This window comes from Malania oleifera, chromosome 6 (genome assembly GCF_029873635.1).
Source record: "Malania oleifera isolate guangnan ecotype guangnan chromosome 6, ASM2987363v1, whole genome shotgun sequence".
In the NCBI taxonomy this organism is placed as follows: Eukaryota; Viridiplantae; Streptophyta; class Magnoliopsida; order Santalales; family Ximeniaceae; genus Malania; species Malania oleifera.
The window spans coordinates 10199051-10215285 of record NC_080422.1 but is presented as its reverse complement, the minus strand read 5'-3'; the positions used below and the strand labels follow the sequence as shown (position 1 = coordinate 10215285).

General features: G+C 33.0%; 1 protein-coding gene across 2 annotated transcripts; it reads right to left on the bottom strand.

Annotated features, from left to right (window-relative positions):
• Nucleotides 1–3953: 3953 nt before the first annotated feature.
• LOC131157422 (serine/threonine-protein phosphatase PP1) lies at nucleotides 3954–14796 on the bottom strand. 2 transcript variants are annotated; one of them, XM_058111560.1, is made up of 4 exons: nucleotides 14106–14796; nucleotides 8560–9119; nucleotides 4861–5070; nucleotides 3954–4367 (listed from the first exon to the last, which is right to left on the bottom strand). In XM_058111560.1, the coding sequence occupies exons 1-4, from the start codon at nucleotides 14281–14283 to the stop codon at nucleotides 4353–4355; spliced, it is 963 nt and encodes a 320-aa protein (XP_057967543.1). In that variant the 5' UTR covers nucleotides 14284–14796; the 3' UTR covers nucleotides 3954–4352. The 2 variants fall into 2 exon arrangements, with proteins under 2 accessions (XP_057967543.1, XP_057967542.1); XM_058111559.1 differs by having other exon boundaries at nucleotides 3954–5070; nucleotides 14106–14790.
• Between the last annotated feature and the right edge of the window lie 1439 nt (nucleotides 14797–16235).

The window sequence follows — 16235 nt, the reverse complement described above, 5'->3', positions numbered from 1 at the left end:
ATTCAATCAAATTGTGAATAATTTTTGAGAACTTGTTTGGAACTTTATTTCACTTCGTTGGAAAGTTTTTTAATATGATTTTTGAATTTCCTAAAGCCAAATTGAATTTCAAATTCAATTATATTCTTTGAAACTTATTCCAAATCAAGTTGACTTCTAAAAATTATTTACTTAATGAATGTTTTTTCAAGATGAATTTAAATTTCATTTGATCTCTCTCACACTCTCTCTCAAGTTGTAGTTGACTATTTGGGCCCATACAATGAGTCTCACATCAACATTTATTGTGTGATCTTACATTAATTCGAATCTAACATTTAATGTATGGTATCTTTTTAAATGATTTTATGCTAAATTTGAATTTAAGTTGACTTGATTATATCTTGGAATATATATTTCGTATATCTTTCTAATATTCTTGATTGATCAATTTTCTAAGATTTGAAAATATTTGATAGATTTCTTCTTTTTGGAAATTAGTTTGAATATGATTGACTTACAAAGATTTCAAAAAAGGTGATTATTTTTTTTAAGGGGAATGACATTCTTTATATCTTTATTTTAATATTGCCTAGCCATAATTTGTTAGAGAACACATCCTCAAAATATAAGTGTCAAGGAGAGAGAGTTAAGAGGATCTTATACTGGTTTTGGAATTGCTCACAGAGACGATGTGGGACTGAACGGACATTAATACTTCCCCTCGAGCCCATGGGAGAAATAAGGCGACGAGAACCTAAGGTGAGGAAAAGTCCAGCCCACGAAGGAGCTAAGCAGCCCAAGGCCCTACTCTGATACCATGTTAGAGAACTCATCCTCAAAACTTAGGTGTCAAGGAGAGAGAGCTAAGATGATCTTATACTGACTTTGGATTGTTCAAGTAAAGGGCCCTGAAACTTAGTATTTTGATTATTATATCTTATTATATTCTTTGAAACTTATTCCAAATCAAGTTGACTTCTAAAAATTATTTACTTAATGAATGTTTTTTCAAGATGAATTTAAATTTCATTTGATCTCTCTCACACTCTCTCTCAAGTTGTAGTTGACTATTTGGGCCCATACATTTGAGTCTCACATCAACATTTATTGTGTGATCTTACATTAATTCGAATCTAACATTTAATGTATGGTATCTTTTTAAATGATTTTATGCTAAATTTGAATTTAAGTTGACTTGATTATATCTTGGAATATATATTTCGTATATCTTTCTAATATTCTTGATTGATCAATTTTCTAAGATTTGAAAATATTTGATAGATTTCTTCTTTTTGGAAATTAGTTTGAATATGATTGACTTACAAAGATTTCAAAAAAGGTGATTATTTTTTTTAAGGGGAATGACATTCTTTATATCTTTATTTTAATATTGCCTAGCCATAATTTGTTAGAGAACTCATCCTCAAAATATAAGTGTCAAGGAGAGAGAGTTAAGAGGATCTTATACTGGCTTTGGAACTGCTCACAGAGACGATATGGGACTGAACGGACATTAATACTTCCCCTCGAGCCCATGGGAGAAATAAGGCGACGAGAACCTGAGGTGAGGAAAAGTCCAGCCCACGAAGGAGCTAAGCAGCCCAAGGCCCTACTCTGATACCATGTTAGAGAACTCATCCTCAAAACTTAGGTGTCAAGGAGAGAGAGCTAAGATGATCTTATACTGACTTTGGATTGTTCAAGTAAAGGGCCCTGAGACTTAGTATTTTGATTATTATATCTTATTATTTGTTCTATTTCTTAGTAAGCAGTGATTAATTGATTTATAGACTATTTAATCTTAGTGGAATTTGGCTTGTTAAAGCTACTTAGGTGTTTGTTAGCTTGATTAGGTTTCTATATATCCAAAGTGTATATATATTTTTTAACTCAAATTGAGCGTCTACTCAAAGGTTATTTAGACGAGGTTGCATATTTGCGTACTTTAAGCACAAGTGTTTGTAATATTTATTGAAATAATGGAAGATTAAATTTCTAGTTGCAGATTGAATATGAGTCACATTGATCGAACAATAATAAATCTTGTATTTATGATTGCTTGTGTGCTTGCTCGATTATTCTGATGAATTTCTTAATTTCCACACATTTATTTTGATTATTATTCATCTTTAATCATCAGTTGGCAAGTGTTTTTTCAATCACTCAATCTACTCACCCCTCTTGGGTGCCTTTAGCCTGACCATCAATGTCTAGTAATCCTCCATTGATGAGACATTCAACCTCTTTGAACAGTTATTAACAATTCATATCTTTTTGTAACTTTGTTATCTCAATTCGTATATTATTTTAATAATAAAAACATAGTTAAATGATAATCTAAATATATTGTTACAAATAAAAATTATAATTTCTTTTAATAAGTTATATAATTAAGGGCAAAAGGCATTAAAGCTTTTTTTTCACAGCAATGTTATTTTAAATTAAAAAAAAAAAAAAACACAATTGCACGACAATTGGATAAATATATACCAAAATATTTATAAACCGACTTTTCATGAGTCGGTTTCTTCCACTTCATTGACTTTTCCAAGTTGGTTATATTTACCACATTTCTGCATATATTTGGCCAAATGTCGTACAATTGTATTTTTTAAAATTTTAAAATAATAATTTCTAAAAAAAAAAAACTCAAAAGACATTAATCTTTCTTGAGGTGGACAAAAAACATGCCTAAAAAATTCCATGAACCTCCCCAAAGATTTGGTTATCCTTGAGATTTCAAAAATCATAATGACCTCCAATACTTTTTAATTTTTAGGACACTTATATCCCTCCCTAGTCTGGTTTTTTTTTTTTTCCGATTACATAGGAACTCCCTAGTCTCGTCTTTTTTGCCAAATATAGGAAAAGTGTATGTATTTTTGACAAATCTTAGGCAAGGTATATGAAATTTTAAAACGGCAAGGATGGTGTGTTTCTTTCTATCAAATATTAAGAGAGCTCCCTAAAATTTTTAAATCCCAAGAAATGCCCATCTCTTTCCACCAAATCTCGAGAAGATTATTTGTTTTTGTCCTATAATTAAATTCATAGATGAATATATTTATTAAATTGTGAAAATAAAAAATTGTATTTGAACATTCATATGCTTTGATGAAACTAACAATATATTATTATAACTAAATAAACTAAAACAATTAGCTCTCAATTGTAATCTCTTATAATTTAAGACATCTGTTTTCATAAGACTACCACAATTTATTTAAGGATAAAAAAACATGTGGTTCATTTAAAACTCCATACACTGATACCTTTTTTTTTTTTTTTTACACAAATTAAACAATATCCACGACTTCAAACTTATCCATCCCAACACATCAGGTTCCATACTTTTTTGTTAAAGTAGAAATTTCAAAGCTTAAAATTAAGTCATGAAAATTTAGAAGAAAAAAAAATATCCATATAATTTCATATTATGTTCTTTGCAAATCCACATATATCCAAAATTCAGGCAAAAATTTTATTCTCCCAACTATGAGGTTGGAGGCTAGTCAATTTGAAAGAAGAAAGGGCAAAATGAGAAAAAAAAAAAAAATCAAACATAAAAAAGTGAGAAGTGGAAAAACTATTTCCTTTCATTCAGTGCTTCTAGTAAATCTGAATAAAAATTTCGCAAAAAAAAACACCTTCTCAATATCAATCCACTAAACTGTTAGCAACATGGGTTTAGGGCCTCAATTTTAAATTAGTAGATTAACTCAATACAAAATTCAAGATCATGTTCATTTTGGTTCATAGTCATAAATTTAAATCCAAGGTCTCAAATTCTTGCTCCACGATGAAAAATGAACTCATTGATCTAATATTATTTCCTTTTATTTAGCACACTTGCTTCCCATTCATCTATGCTCTTCTACCTTTCTCTTTATAACAAACACAGCATTAATATGTTTCATAAACCCTCTCTGGGGTGGGGAGGGGAGGAGGATGGTGCTTCTCATGCAAGCAAATAGAAAATGAAGATGGCTAGTAAAAAAATTGTACACCCACACCAATTCAGAATTCAACAAAACGAAGCAAGATTTTCAATTTTACAACCCCACACCAATGCCGCCTCCCCCCCCCAAAAAAAAAAAAGCAAACATTACCCACCCTGGGAAATCAACCCTGACCACAGCAGCATCTCTTTTGTTCTTTTTCCCATGATTGCATTGATGATGAACATATCAGGTAATTCTGATTGGCAAAGCACTTAAAGTTCATGTACTTCCATAAGTGTCAAAGAAGCAAGTCTTGAAACATCATCCAAGTCAGAAAAACAATGGAACGCAACACAAAATGATTCAGCAGACCACAGCTTTTGATCTGTTTTTTCTACTGATCGTTTGTGTGGGAGCGACACTGACCAATCAACCCTTCCCACCCTGTAACAAAAGGCAGGGAGTTAAAACTCAAGTCACACTAAAGACTTCAGGAAAAAGGCATAGCTTAATATTGTAAAGAAACTGGTTAAGGACCAGCTTTGTCATATAGTGTGCAAATGACTCCCATGCAACAGTAATCACTTCAAGAGATTAGCAGAATAGAATACCCCAACCATTTAGTAATCAAAAGCAATGGACAGTCATAATTAAAAACTTTCAACTATTCCAAATCCTGCTTTACAACTTACAAGTCTTTTTAGTACACTACCAGCAATCTACTACAAGTCATGGAATTAATAGTCACAACCACCTGTCCACGGCCTCATGAAAGAGGTCATTACACAGCATGGACAGACCACTGCATTCACTGCAGCACCAGAAGGGAACTGAACATTAAAATATTGCATTCACATATCAACAATGACATTGTGCCTTTCCTTTCATATAACTCCTAAAGTTTTGGTGCCTTCATAATGCTGTAAGGGTTTTGTACCTTATGAGGAGGTGTTCCTGGTCTCAACATGTTGCCAAATCCTACTTTTCCTTTCTTTTCAGAGGCTTTCAAAATCTGAAAGGAGCACGTCAATGTATCGTCCACACTCATCATTGCACCAGCATTATCAAACTCACCACAATAATTTGGTGCAGAAAATATGGTCACCAGCTGTCGCCTTGCAAAGAACTCATACCCATCTTCGACAACCTGATAATGTCATGGCCAAGATAAAAGCACATAAAAGCATTAATTTGAGAACAATTTTGTCGCATAAAACTGGTTTGCCATAGCATGCTATTGCAGTGCCAATACAAATGCACAAAATCCTACTTTTGAAAGTAGATGAGCAGAAAAATAACTTAATACCCTTCTCTTGTTTAGATGAATAACATCAAGTTCCACTATTTGACAACTTTGGTCATAATCAGAGCAGAGATTGGCTTAAAAAGAGGATTCAACCATGATTCACATTTTATACATATCCATAGGTGAAGCTCAGTGTTTAGGAATTTAGAACCACTTGCATGCACATCATAAGTAGGATAAGACAGAATATATGAAATGAAAGCTCAGTAATATATGGAAAAGTAACGGAGAGAGGATTAAACTAAATAATCAAGAAATTAATAGCGCTATTTCTATATCTTAGATTTATTATGCAAGCAGCAAGGAAAATTGAAGAGAATGTAACACATAAAGTTAAAGCAGGTTGGGTAAAATAGAGTGTGTCAGACATGTTGTATGACACAGCCATAAAGCCAGCCATGTTTTATGGATCAGAATGTTGGGCAACTAAGGAACATATACAAAAATAAAAGTTTTCGAAATGTGAATGTTAAGGTGGATGAGTAGTATAACATTAAAAGATAAATTAAGGAACGAACATATACACAATAAACTAGACATAGCACTAGTTGAAGACAAGTTAAGAGAGAGGAAGCTTAGATGGTCTGGGCATTTAAACGCAAGCCTAGTAGCACACCAGTGAGTTTTAGTTATTGTTTCTGGTATTAAAAGATGTAGGAGTAAACCTAAAATAACCTGAAATAGGTAGTGAGGAAGGATTTAATAGCTCTTAATTTAGAGGAAAATGCTCTCAATCAGGTGAATAGACGAAAAAGACTTCATATAGCTAACCCTACCTAGTTGGACTTAAGGCTTTTTCTTGTTACTGTTGTTGCATGCATATCATACATGATAGCATGCTACACAAGTACACAGTCCCCTCCCTCACCCCCCGCGGCGGGAATTTGCATTCAAGGAAATGATTACATTTTTATCAGTAACCGTACAATTGAAATTCATGTCAGTAGGGGTTGGACGGTGCATAGAGCACTATACATGGGATTGCATTTACATTAAAAAAAAAAAGATAAAAGAGAGGCGTAGCATGAAATTTACCAGAAAGAAAAGTATAATTTGGAAAAGGTGAGGATGCAGCTAAGGAAGGTTTTAAATTTAGAGATTCACCTATAGATTTACAAATTAAACCTTATTCAATTATGGTAATAGTCATTTAACAATTAAAACCAGGGGATTAGAAAAGCTAACATCACGTTCAGCAAAATAGCAGTTCCTTGAAATAAGATGCAATATACTGTAAAATTCGGAAGTAGAGGTAATAGTCATTCCTTGTATGTTCCTTATTTTTTCATTCAACATGGAATAAGAAAGGAGACATTCCCATATTGAAACTAGGAATAGTTATTCCTTTTCTATTCCTTATTATGGGCTGACAAAAAGTTTCGCATTGTTATTTGCTTTATTCTAACAACATAATTTTTTGTCTATTCATAGGAATAAGCATTCCGCAAACCAAAAATAACCTAAGGGATGCTTTGGGAAATAAAAAAACCAAACAAACTTCAAAGGGATCCCATTTCTATTACTAGTATAGATGCTAAACTGGAACCAATTAAACCAATCATTCATATCTTGATATGAGCCCTAGTTTTTCTAAAGAAATTAATATCGCACCAGCTTGGAATTTGAATTTGGAAAATTGAAAACCTGTCATCAATAGAACCTACTACCACGAACTTAGTCTGAAGCATCCACCAAATTAATGATACCAAGTGGCCTCCAGGAAACAAATGAAATTTCATCACAGAGGCCATTGCCGACAACTATATAATTAAATTAAGAAACAAATAAAATACCCAATCCACAGTGAGTATTTTTAAATATAGAATACCTCTATATGATTAAATTGTCAATTATCCAGAACATTTCAAAAGAGAACTCTAAAAGTTATTGGTATGGAAAAGTAGAGCACACACACACATACAGAGCGAAGGGGGCCCTAAAGAACTGCAGAAACTGAGCCAGAATCAACATTTACCCCCACCCTTTCTCAAAAAGGAAAAAGGAACAAAAAAAAAAAAAAAAAACCTTGTGGAGAAAGAAACTCAAATGTATACCTAGATGTAAATGCCAGTATGGGGTAAAACCAAGAAATCCCATTTCTAACAAACAAAAGGGTCAAATGTTTTGCAACCTAAGTTATATTTTTTAAAAAACATTACATGTCAGAGCCACTCCAACTTTTTTAAAAAAAGGAAAAAAAAAAAAAAAAAAAACAAAGTCAATGACATCATATCCAGGTCTACAGATGCAGCTTGCAAGCAGAAATATATTAAAGCAGAGAAAGAGTCCACACAAGCATTAAAAAAAAATTTACGCTACGAGCAAACACTCACTAACCATAACACTACTGCTTGTAAAATAGATATGTTAACTATTGATAACCAAACACCACAAGCAATGCACTAACAGGACCTAGTTTGTAGTCTTTTTTGTTCTTAATGTAAAATTTGATTTTAATGTTCTAACGTAATTTTTTCCGCTTTTAAAATGTTTATCACAACTTGTAGTTGAGTTAAAACTTTCAAATAATAAGGGCATGCCCGTTTAGTTAAGGTTTTGAATATATTCTTTTGTATCCAAAAATGCAGGATAAAAAGAATACACAAACTTCGTGTCTGCTCAGGTGTTTTGGAAAAATCATTTTAAGAGAAGTATCCAAAAACATCCCTAAGAAATACAAGTTTTCAGGAAACACTTATAATATGTTTCGTGTGTCTTCAGATACAGTTTCTGGATACAATACTACAATTAAAAAAAAACAGAATATGAGCTATGCATCTCCTTTTAATAATAATAGTATTAACAATAATGACAATAATACTAATAATAATAACAATTATTATGGTTTTATTGACAAATTGCTACTTAAATCAACCTTAACCAAACACAGCTCTACAGTTCTCATTTTCGGGAACAATTTCGAAAACATTTCACCAAGTGCATGATTTAGCATAAAACATACATGATAAAACCCCTTGTTTTCATTTTCAAAAACAACAATACAGAAACTCCTTTATGATCCTTAACTAAATGGGCCCTGAGGTTACTTAAGGCATTATTTGGTAGTCGTCAATGCTGTTGCTTTTTATGGGAGCACCTTTTAGAGGATCAGCCACTCTGATTCTGCTAAAATTCAAACCAGAAGCTGCCACTACAGCTATACCAGACGACCACTTAGTTCAACCACTTAAATGACCACACATTGAATAAATCAATATGAATGCCTGTATCATCTTCATCAGCGTATATAAAAATGTACAACAAAGCGCACAAAACACATGCACAATTCATGATCCAAAACCCACAAACATTGGTTCAAGTTACATTTACCTGGTGAGCTCGGCAGATGAGATCAAGGTCATGTTTCTGAAGGAATTCAGTAACCTTGTCAGCCCCAAATGTGTATGAAACACCCCTGTCATTTTCTCCCCAGCCTTCAACATCTTTATCAGGGTCAGCCCATAATAAATCACAGAGAAGTCCCTGATCTGGTACATCAACTGGGCGAGCAATATTCCTGATCTGATCCAAGTTTTTCAAGTCAGGAGATAATCCTCCATGCATACAAATGATCTTCTCATCGATAAGGGCTGCGACAGGCAGGCAGTTAAAGCAATCTGTAAATGTCTTCCAGAGGCGGACATTAAACCTCCTCTTACATTCATCATAAAACCCATATATACGATTGATAGAAGCACATTCATGGTTGCCCCTAAGAAGAAAGAAATTTTCCTTGTACTTGATCTTGTACGCAAGAAGAAGGCATATTGTCTCTACGCTCTGCTTACCACGATCAACATAGTCCCCCAGGAATAAATAGTTTGCCTTAGGCGGGAACCCACCGTACTCAAATAATCGTAGAAGATCAGAATATTGACCATGAACATCTCCTGTCAAAAAGCAATTGAAAAAAAGTACAATTAAAATAAATCACCTCAACAGTACTGAAGTAAATTTCTGATATAAAATTCCTGATTGCTATAGCTAACAAAACTGAATTTACAGCCATACATTAGAGAAACACTGTTTGGTTTTGAATGCTTTCTGAACTTCTTTCTAATTTAAATATTTTTATTGTCTTCATTTAAAGTATTAAGAGAGCACAAGCTGCATAATCTGCTACATAACATTTGGCAGCACTTCAGAAAAAATGCATATAGCACTTTCACTTAAAATAAGTATTTGTACAAAAACAAGTACTTGTTGGAAAAACTACTACTTTAGAACCAGTTTCTATTTTTTAAGTGGGTTTAGAGAAGTCAGTTGGGATTGCGGCTGTCCACTTATAAGTGGCAACTGTTTGTAGGTGGTGGCATAACGGTAAAGGGAGCATGATGGTAATTTGCCTCTCCTTTTTTATCTCCACCACTCTCGTCTCCCTCTCTTGCTCTCTGCTCCATGAAAATGCATGATGCTGCTCCTCCACTGCGGCCTCCGCCTTTCCGCCTCATGCAGCCTCCTCCTCTACTGTCAACTCTCCCTCAATCTAAATATAAAATACAACTTCATGCACGAGCCTCATCCAGATCTGTGGCCATCCCTCACAGTCGCTGCCTTCCTCCTCTAAAATCTGAAATTGTTATTATTTATTAATAATTCATCATATTATCTGATTAATAATTAAACAGTATTTCAAAATTTGAAAAATAATAACAATAAATAACATTAACTAAAAACGTTAATTTAAGTAATAATAGTATTACTAACATAAATAATAATTATATATGTTGTATTATCATGTATTATATCTAATATATAAAAGGTATTAAGAACTTAAAATATTATTATTTAAACTGTAATAATAATACAGACCTCCACCCTATATTAATTAAATTGTTAATTAGTAAATATTAATATGTTAATTAAAAATACTAATTAGAATTTATTAATTACAAATATGAATTATTAAATAAAATTCCTATTATGTAATTTAATAATCATATATCATTTTGTTTATATATTATAATATATTAATTATAAGTTGAAATATAATAATATAATAATATAATTATAATGGATAAGTACAACACTTGTAATAAAACTGAGTATCCAAACACCACTTATTTAATCAGCATTTATTTTTAGACAAAAATACACATCACTTATGACTTTAGTATTTTTTTTCAGTTCAACAGTTATTAAATTCAGCACTATTTTTCAGAAAAGCACTTCTCCATAAGTGATCCCAGTTTTATTATCCAGCAATCTCTTAGTATTCAACACTAGTTGCCCTTTCCTTTCTGAACTTTCTTAGTGCAAAATTAAACATTATCCCAATCCTCATCTACAGAATTTGAAGAACATAATCTATTAGTTTCCAACACTAATCAAGCTTCTTTTGAAGCATAACCTATATCTTTTAGTTTAGGTTTGATTTCATTCTTAAGATGCATTGCAATCTTCATGAGTTAAAATAAGAGTTATTTATTAATAAAGATTAAGGAAACATATGACACAATCTTAGTCCCACAAAATCTACACCCCATGAGATACCCTTAACACTATATTCTCTGCCTGCCCATATTTCCCATTTAAAATTAAAATTCCAATTGATTCTAAATCTTTTTATGCCCTTAAACGTTCAACACTCAATTCACATTTATTATGGACGGTTGTCCTTAGCCTCTCATTTACACTGAGAAAGTACCTAAACCTTCTGATTTTTAGCAGACTCCACTGAGTAATATCCTTCGGAATACCTAAAACATACCAAATCTCTGCAATTTATTTCAAATACATTCTGGTCAAGAATTCATGAATCTCACTAATTTCCAATATTTTTCAAGATTACTTCAGAATCTTTACTTTGAACAAGTTTTTACATGCACCACAGAGGACAAACAACTAGTTTGGGTCATGTTAATGGCTCTAAAATGCCCCTATTCCTTTATAGCAGTAGAACCACTCTCAACGAGGAAAGCTACATAATTGAAGCCAAGAGCCGCTAAGACAAGGATGACCAAACATAATGTCCACAAATAATGAATTATCATTCAATTTGAAAGTAGAAGCACAAACTTTACACAATAGCAGGTCAATCAGTTCATTTTCATTCTGGCAACCAAACAGTAGCATCGTTTCCACCTACGTGGAGTCAAAACACCATTGTAGCTATGGGCCCATAAGTCCCTAAGCACACTTATTTATTATACTGACAAACACAATTACAATGCCTTGACCAGATCCAATCTAGTGTCAACTTTAGAGTAAGATATCAAAGCCCCTCTGTAAACCGGTGGGGGGTACAATTTAGTTACACTGTCACATACACAAAAATGCCAAATTTTACATTTTGAAAATTAGTTATGCATGCATGTCACTAATATTCCTCAGCATTATATACAAGTTGGATGTCAAATGCCCAGAACTATCCTAAAACATCCAAACCACAGCAAATACTCAATAAAAAGTTTGTTTTGCCCTTCATCACTACCACCAACATCCTTGGATGTTAAGAATGGCATCAACAATGATCTTTCTTAAAATTACATCACCGTGCTTGTGTTGAAAAAATTAAAGCAACTAAGAACTTGCAGTAAATTAGCAAACATGCATATCATACCATCCACATCATAAATTTAATCATTGCCCAGAAAACAGACATTTACAAACCAAAATGTATTAAAAACATACAAGTCCTAATGCCATGGGTCAATACAAACCTTACAAACAAAGTGCATAAAGTACTGAAGTTACAGAAATTGATTTGCGCTCAGCCACCCAGCTGAAGTGTCATTCGCAGCCAAGCTTAACACTATCATCAATGGTGGTGATTAGAGAACCAGCCCACTCAAAAAGAAAGGTTCCAAACCAATTCTTGGCATGCAAAGAAGAATATTAATAGGCTGGAAAATGATGCCATGAGCATCAAAAAGGACACAAGGGGCATAGCCACTTGCTATTGTGAATGCCTAGGCAGTAGGGTAGAGGAACAGAAAACCTCTGTAGGGATCTGCAGGCTTGTCCAGGGCCAAAAAGGCTTCCAGACCATAAAAACAGGCCTGCCTGAAATTTAGGCAGCGCATAAAATTGGCCTACTTCAAGGCCCAATATGTCCTCTATAAAATCTTAAATACCCCCATAAATGGCCAATGGTGTCCCTGAGACCTAAGGAGGCCTGAACAGGTAAACACTCTACAAACCTACCAAACAGCCATTGTAAATTTCATTGAAGCTCAGAAAACCAGTGGCCATCAAATTCACCACCCATTCTAGGGTACATTAACCCTCACCAGTCACAACCAATCTAAAAAAAAAAATGGGAGATATGAAAGGGAAAGTTAAGAGGACAGCTCCCCCCCCCCCCCCAAAAAAAAAATCATTAAAAAAAAAGAAGAAGAATAAGAAGAAGAAGAAGAAGAAGAAAGAAAAGAAAAGAAAAGAAAAGAAAAGAAGAGAAAAAAGCACTATTATGGAGCAATCCACAAAAAAGAACAAAGATTCAATAGCATAGTCAGGCATAAAAATAAAAAAATAAATAAATGCAAAACGGGAGTAAACCCCCCTCTGACGACACTACACTCGAAATTCCCCATTTCCAAGGAAATCAATTTTTGAAGACAAAAATATTGACTTCTTCCCTTCAGTGTTTATTTCCTTAAAATTAAAAACAGTCCTTTCTTGGAAGAAATATTTCATCAACCAAAACCAAGTATATAGTTCCACCAATTAAACAAATTCCAGTAAAAGCGACTCAGGGTCACTTTATGGCACAAAGACAAAGTGAATGGCAATAACAGCCACAGTCAAAATATTTATCAGAAGTGCACAAGCATCCCTCCTTGCTAAAATGTAGAAGTAAAAAAGTGAAAACCTTCTTTTAAATGAGGAGCATAAGGCATTCACTTTGAAGTTATACTATACATTTGAAAGTAACAAACATAAGTATATCAGAAAAAGCCACTGTTTTAGTACTATCATTTAGAACTATACAAGCTTTCCTGATACACACAGTATTGCACCTAGGGAACTTGATGGGAACTTCATAGTTAATTGTGATGGTTTCTATTCATCAGAATAAAGTGAAATTTTGGGATAAATAAGGAAATGTATCAATACATTGTTTTAAGCACAAGGTGCACACAACCTTCATATCATCAACTTGTTAAGTGTTTGCAAGTAATTTACTCTTTGCAAATTTCTCAGATTTTTCATCAATATGTTGAATTGCACCTTAGGTTTCATCGATCAGACTTATTTCTTTGAGCTATAAAGATTCTTAATAAAAACCATACCAGGGATCTGAATGTCTTTATGTTTCAAACAGAAACCAGTCCCACTTAAAGAGTTAAGACATCATCTTATCCCCGATTTTAGAATACTATTAGCTTGTGTCCAACGAACAAATCCTTCGAAATATGATACTGATTCAGGATTAGTCCTATTAGATATATACATATAAAAAATATGAATTAGAGAATGCAAATTTAAAATTGTGAGAGCTTACACGAGTTTTAATGCAAATTAGTGTGGAATTTTATCCAAATTATTTCAAATTTCCAGTTCCAAATTCATGTTCCCAGTTGCAATTTTAAAATATAAATCCAAATAACGGTTGCCGAGAAACACTTTCCACCCCTCCATACTGCCAGAGAATGCATGCGCATACATGAGTTCCATCAACAACACTAATTAAACAAAAAACCAATATGAATATATATTTTTTTTTAAAAGAAAAAACATGCTTCCAGAACACTCCGTAAGTGTAAAATCATGAAAAACAATAACGGAATAGACAAAATTAGAAACAAATGGATCGCGATGAACTAGCAAAGAAAAGCAGGCAACTCGTGCGCCAATGAAACTCTAACACAAGCAATTACCAAAATAATTGAAAAAGTAAAAGAGTCTTCAATTCTTTTGGTTATCTTTTTTACCACAAATCTTAACAGGAGCCTCCAATTCAAGAAGATTGGGCTGGCTGAGAAAAATCTCCCTAGATGCAAAGCAGAGATGCCGGATTTCCGCTTCCGTCAGCTGTACGTGCCTGGGCGTCCGCCCGTTCTTCGCGTCAAGAAGCCGCCTTATGATATCATCAAGCAAACCCTCGTCCATCTAACAAAAACCCAGTTCCCTCCTCCTCGTTTTCTTCTCTAATCAGTTTTTTGATGAAAAAACCGAGTAACAGCTATAGCATACAGATCCTATTCTCACGGAAAAAAGACTGCTTTTTTACACTAAATCGATGATAAATCAAGAAAGAAGCAATATTAAATCAGGCCCGTCTCGGAAATAGCGTTGGAAACGCTATACCACATATTTCTCCCTCTTCCGTTCTACTTCCGGTCAGATCCGCGGGCGACATGCACATATTCCGGCGACTGCACGCAACTGTTCCCTTCTCTCTATCTATATAGATATATAGATTGTAATATGTGGGTGCGTGTGATTTCTCTCTCTAATATTATTGAGGAAACGACGGTTGTCAAAGAGAACTTTGGGAGTGCGCAGCCGCCAATTCCCGCTCGCTCCTTTTGATTCTCTGTGAATAGAAATCGACGGAGGGAGTTGAAGACAACGTGTGAGGGCGGTGGTGAGGGGGACCCCAATATAATGAGCCCTAAAAAGTTTGTGAACCCTATCTGGTGGAAGACGGACTTGGAGCGTGCAACTTGCACGTGAGATGCTCCGGTCAACTCAAAAATGAAAAATCCAATTGCTGCGCTGGAAAATATCCTTTACTCAAAAAATTTTTTTTTCATATTTATTGTCACATGCCATTAAGCATATTATATTAATGTGCACAAATATACTTGTTGATAATTTATAAAGGGCTTAAAAGACTCCAACGGTGATTAATTAATTATGATTGAAAACAATGATTTCTCTTGAGAATTAAAAAAAGAAAATAGTAAGATTTATTACGACGTTTTTTAAATTTTATAGATCTTTGTTGATATATGGTAAAAATAAATAAATCTCTCTAAAACTTTTAAAATTTTTATAGAAAAGGATATTTGATTTTGAAAGTTTATGTTTTCTCATTAGACTTGACAATAAATTAGCAAGGGAGATTTAAGTGTCTCGAAAAAATATGTTCAAGGAGGTTTGCGAGTTTGTAAAATTTCAAATAGAGTTTACATATTTTTATTGAGTCTTATAAGAGATAAGATATAAGCATTTATCATCAAATCTTGGGTTAAGTTTTATCCTAACATATAGGAATTATAGGGCAGGTGCACTAATTAAATTGAATATATTGTGTTAAATTTCTAGATATTATAATTAATTTTAAATCCATCATTTAATATATATATATATATTTACAATTGAACAGATGCTTTTTTATCATAAATAAATAAGAATAATGTGATTATGTTCTTTTCTTCCCTTTCCAATGTTTTTTGAAGTGATATGATATTACTGACACAGTAATGTCATCTATGAATGTTTTTATGGACATTATGCAAATTATTAGCTTAAAAGAAGGAATATTTTTTTTAGGCTAGCTATGATGCACTTTTAAAGTAAGTGAATTATTTTTGGTTTTTCTTTAAATGTAAATTGCAATGTTCAAATCCTATGATGAAACACTTTTCAATTTTTTCAAAGAAATTGACTGAGTGCCACTCTTTCTACGATGATTTTGAAGGTTAAAAATTTACATTTAGAAACTAAGAAGTTGACTGTGTTTGATGATTTTTATATCCATCGCATGCCTTTACTTTTTTACCCAATATTACAAAACTATAAATCTTAAAATTCTCATGAGTTTACAAAACCTTGTTATCATTTGAGATACCTTTGCAAGCTTGTATTTTGCCAACCACTCAATGCATAATTATTTTATTCTCTAGCAACTTTTATTTTATGTGTGATTAAATAAATTTTACAACTTGAATTAATTTATTTTCATTGCCCATTCCCATTAAATTTTTGTTTTCACTCGCTCAATGAGGACAAAATCAAATGTTGATGTTCAAAATAATTAGTGAGTGGAACGTTTAGCTTTAGAAGTAAAATTTTGTAAGCCACATTGACCTAAACACATTGTGATATCTTTCACA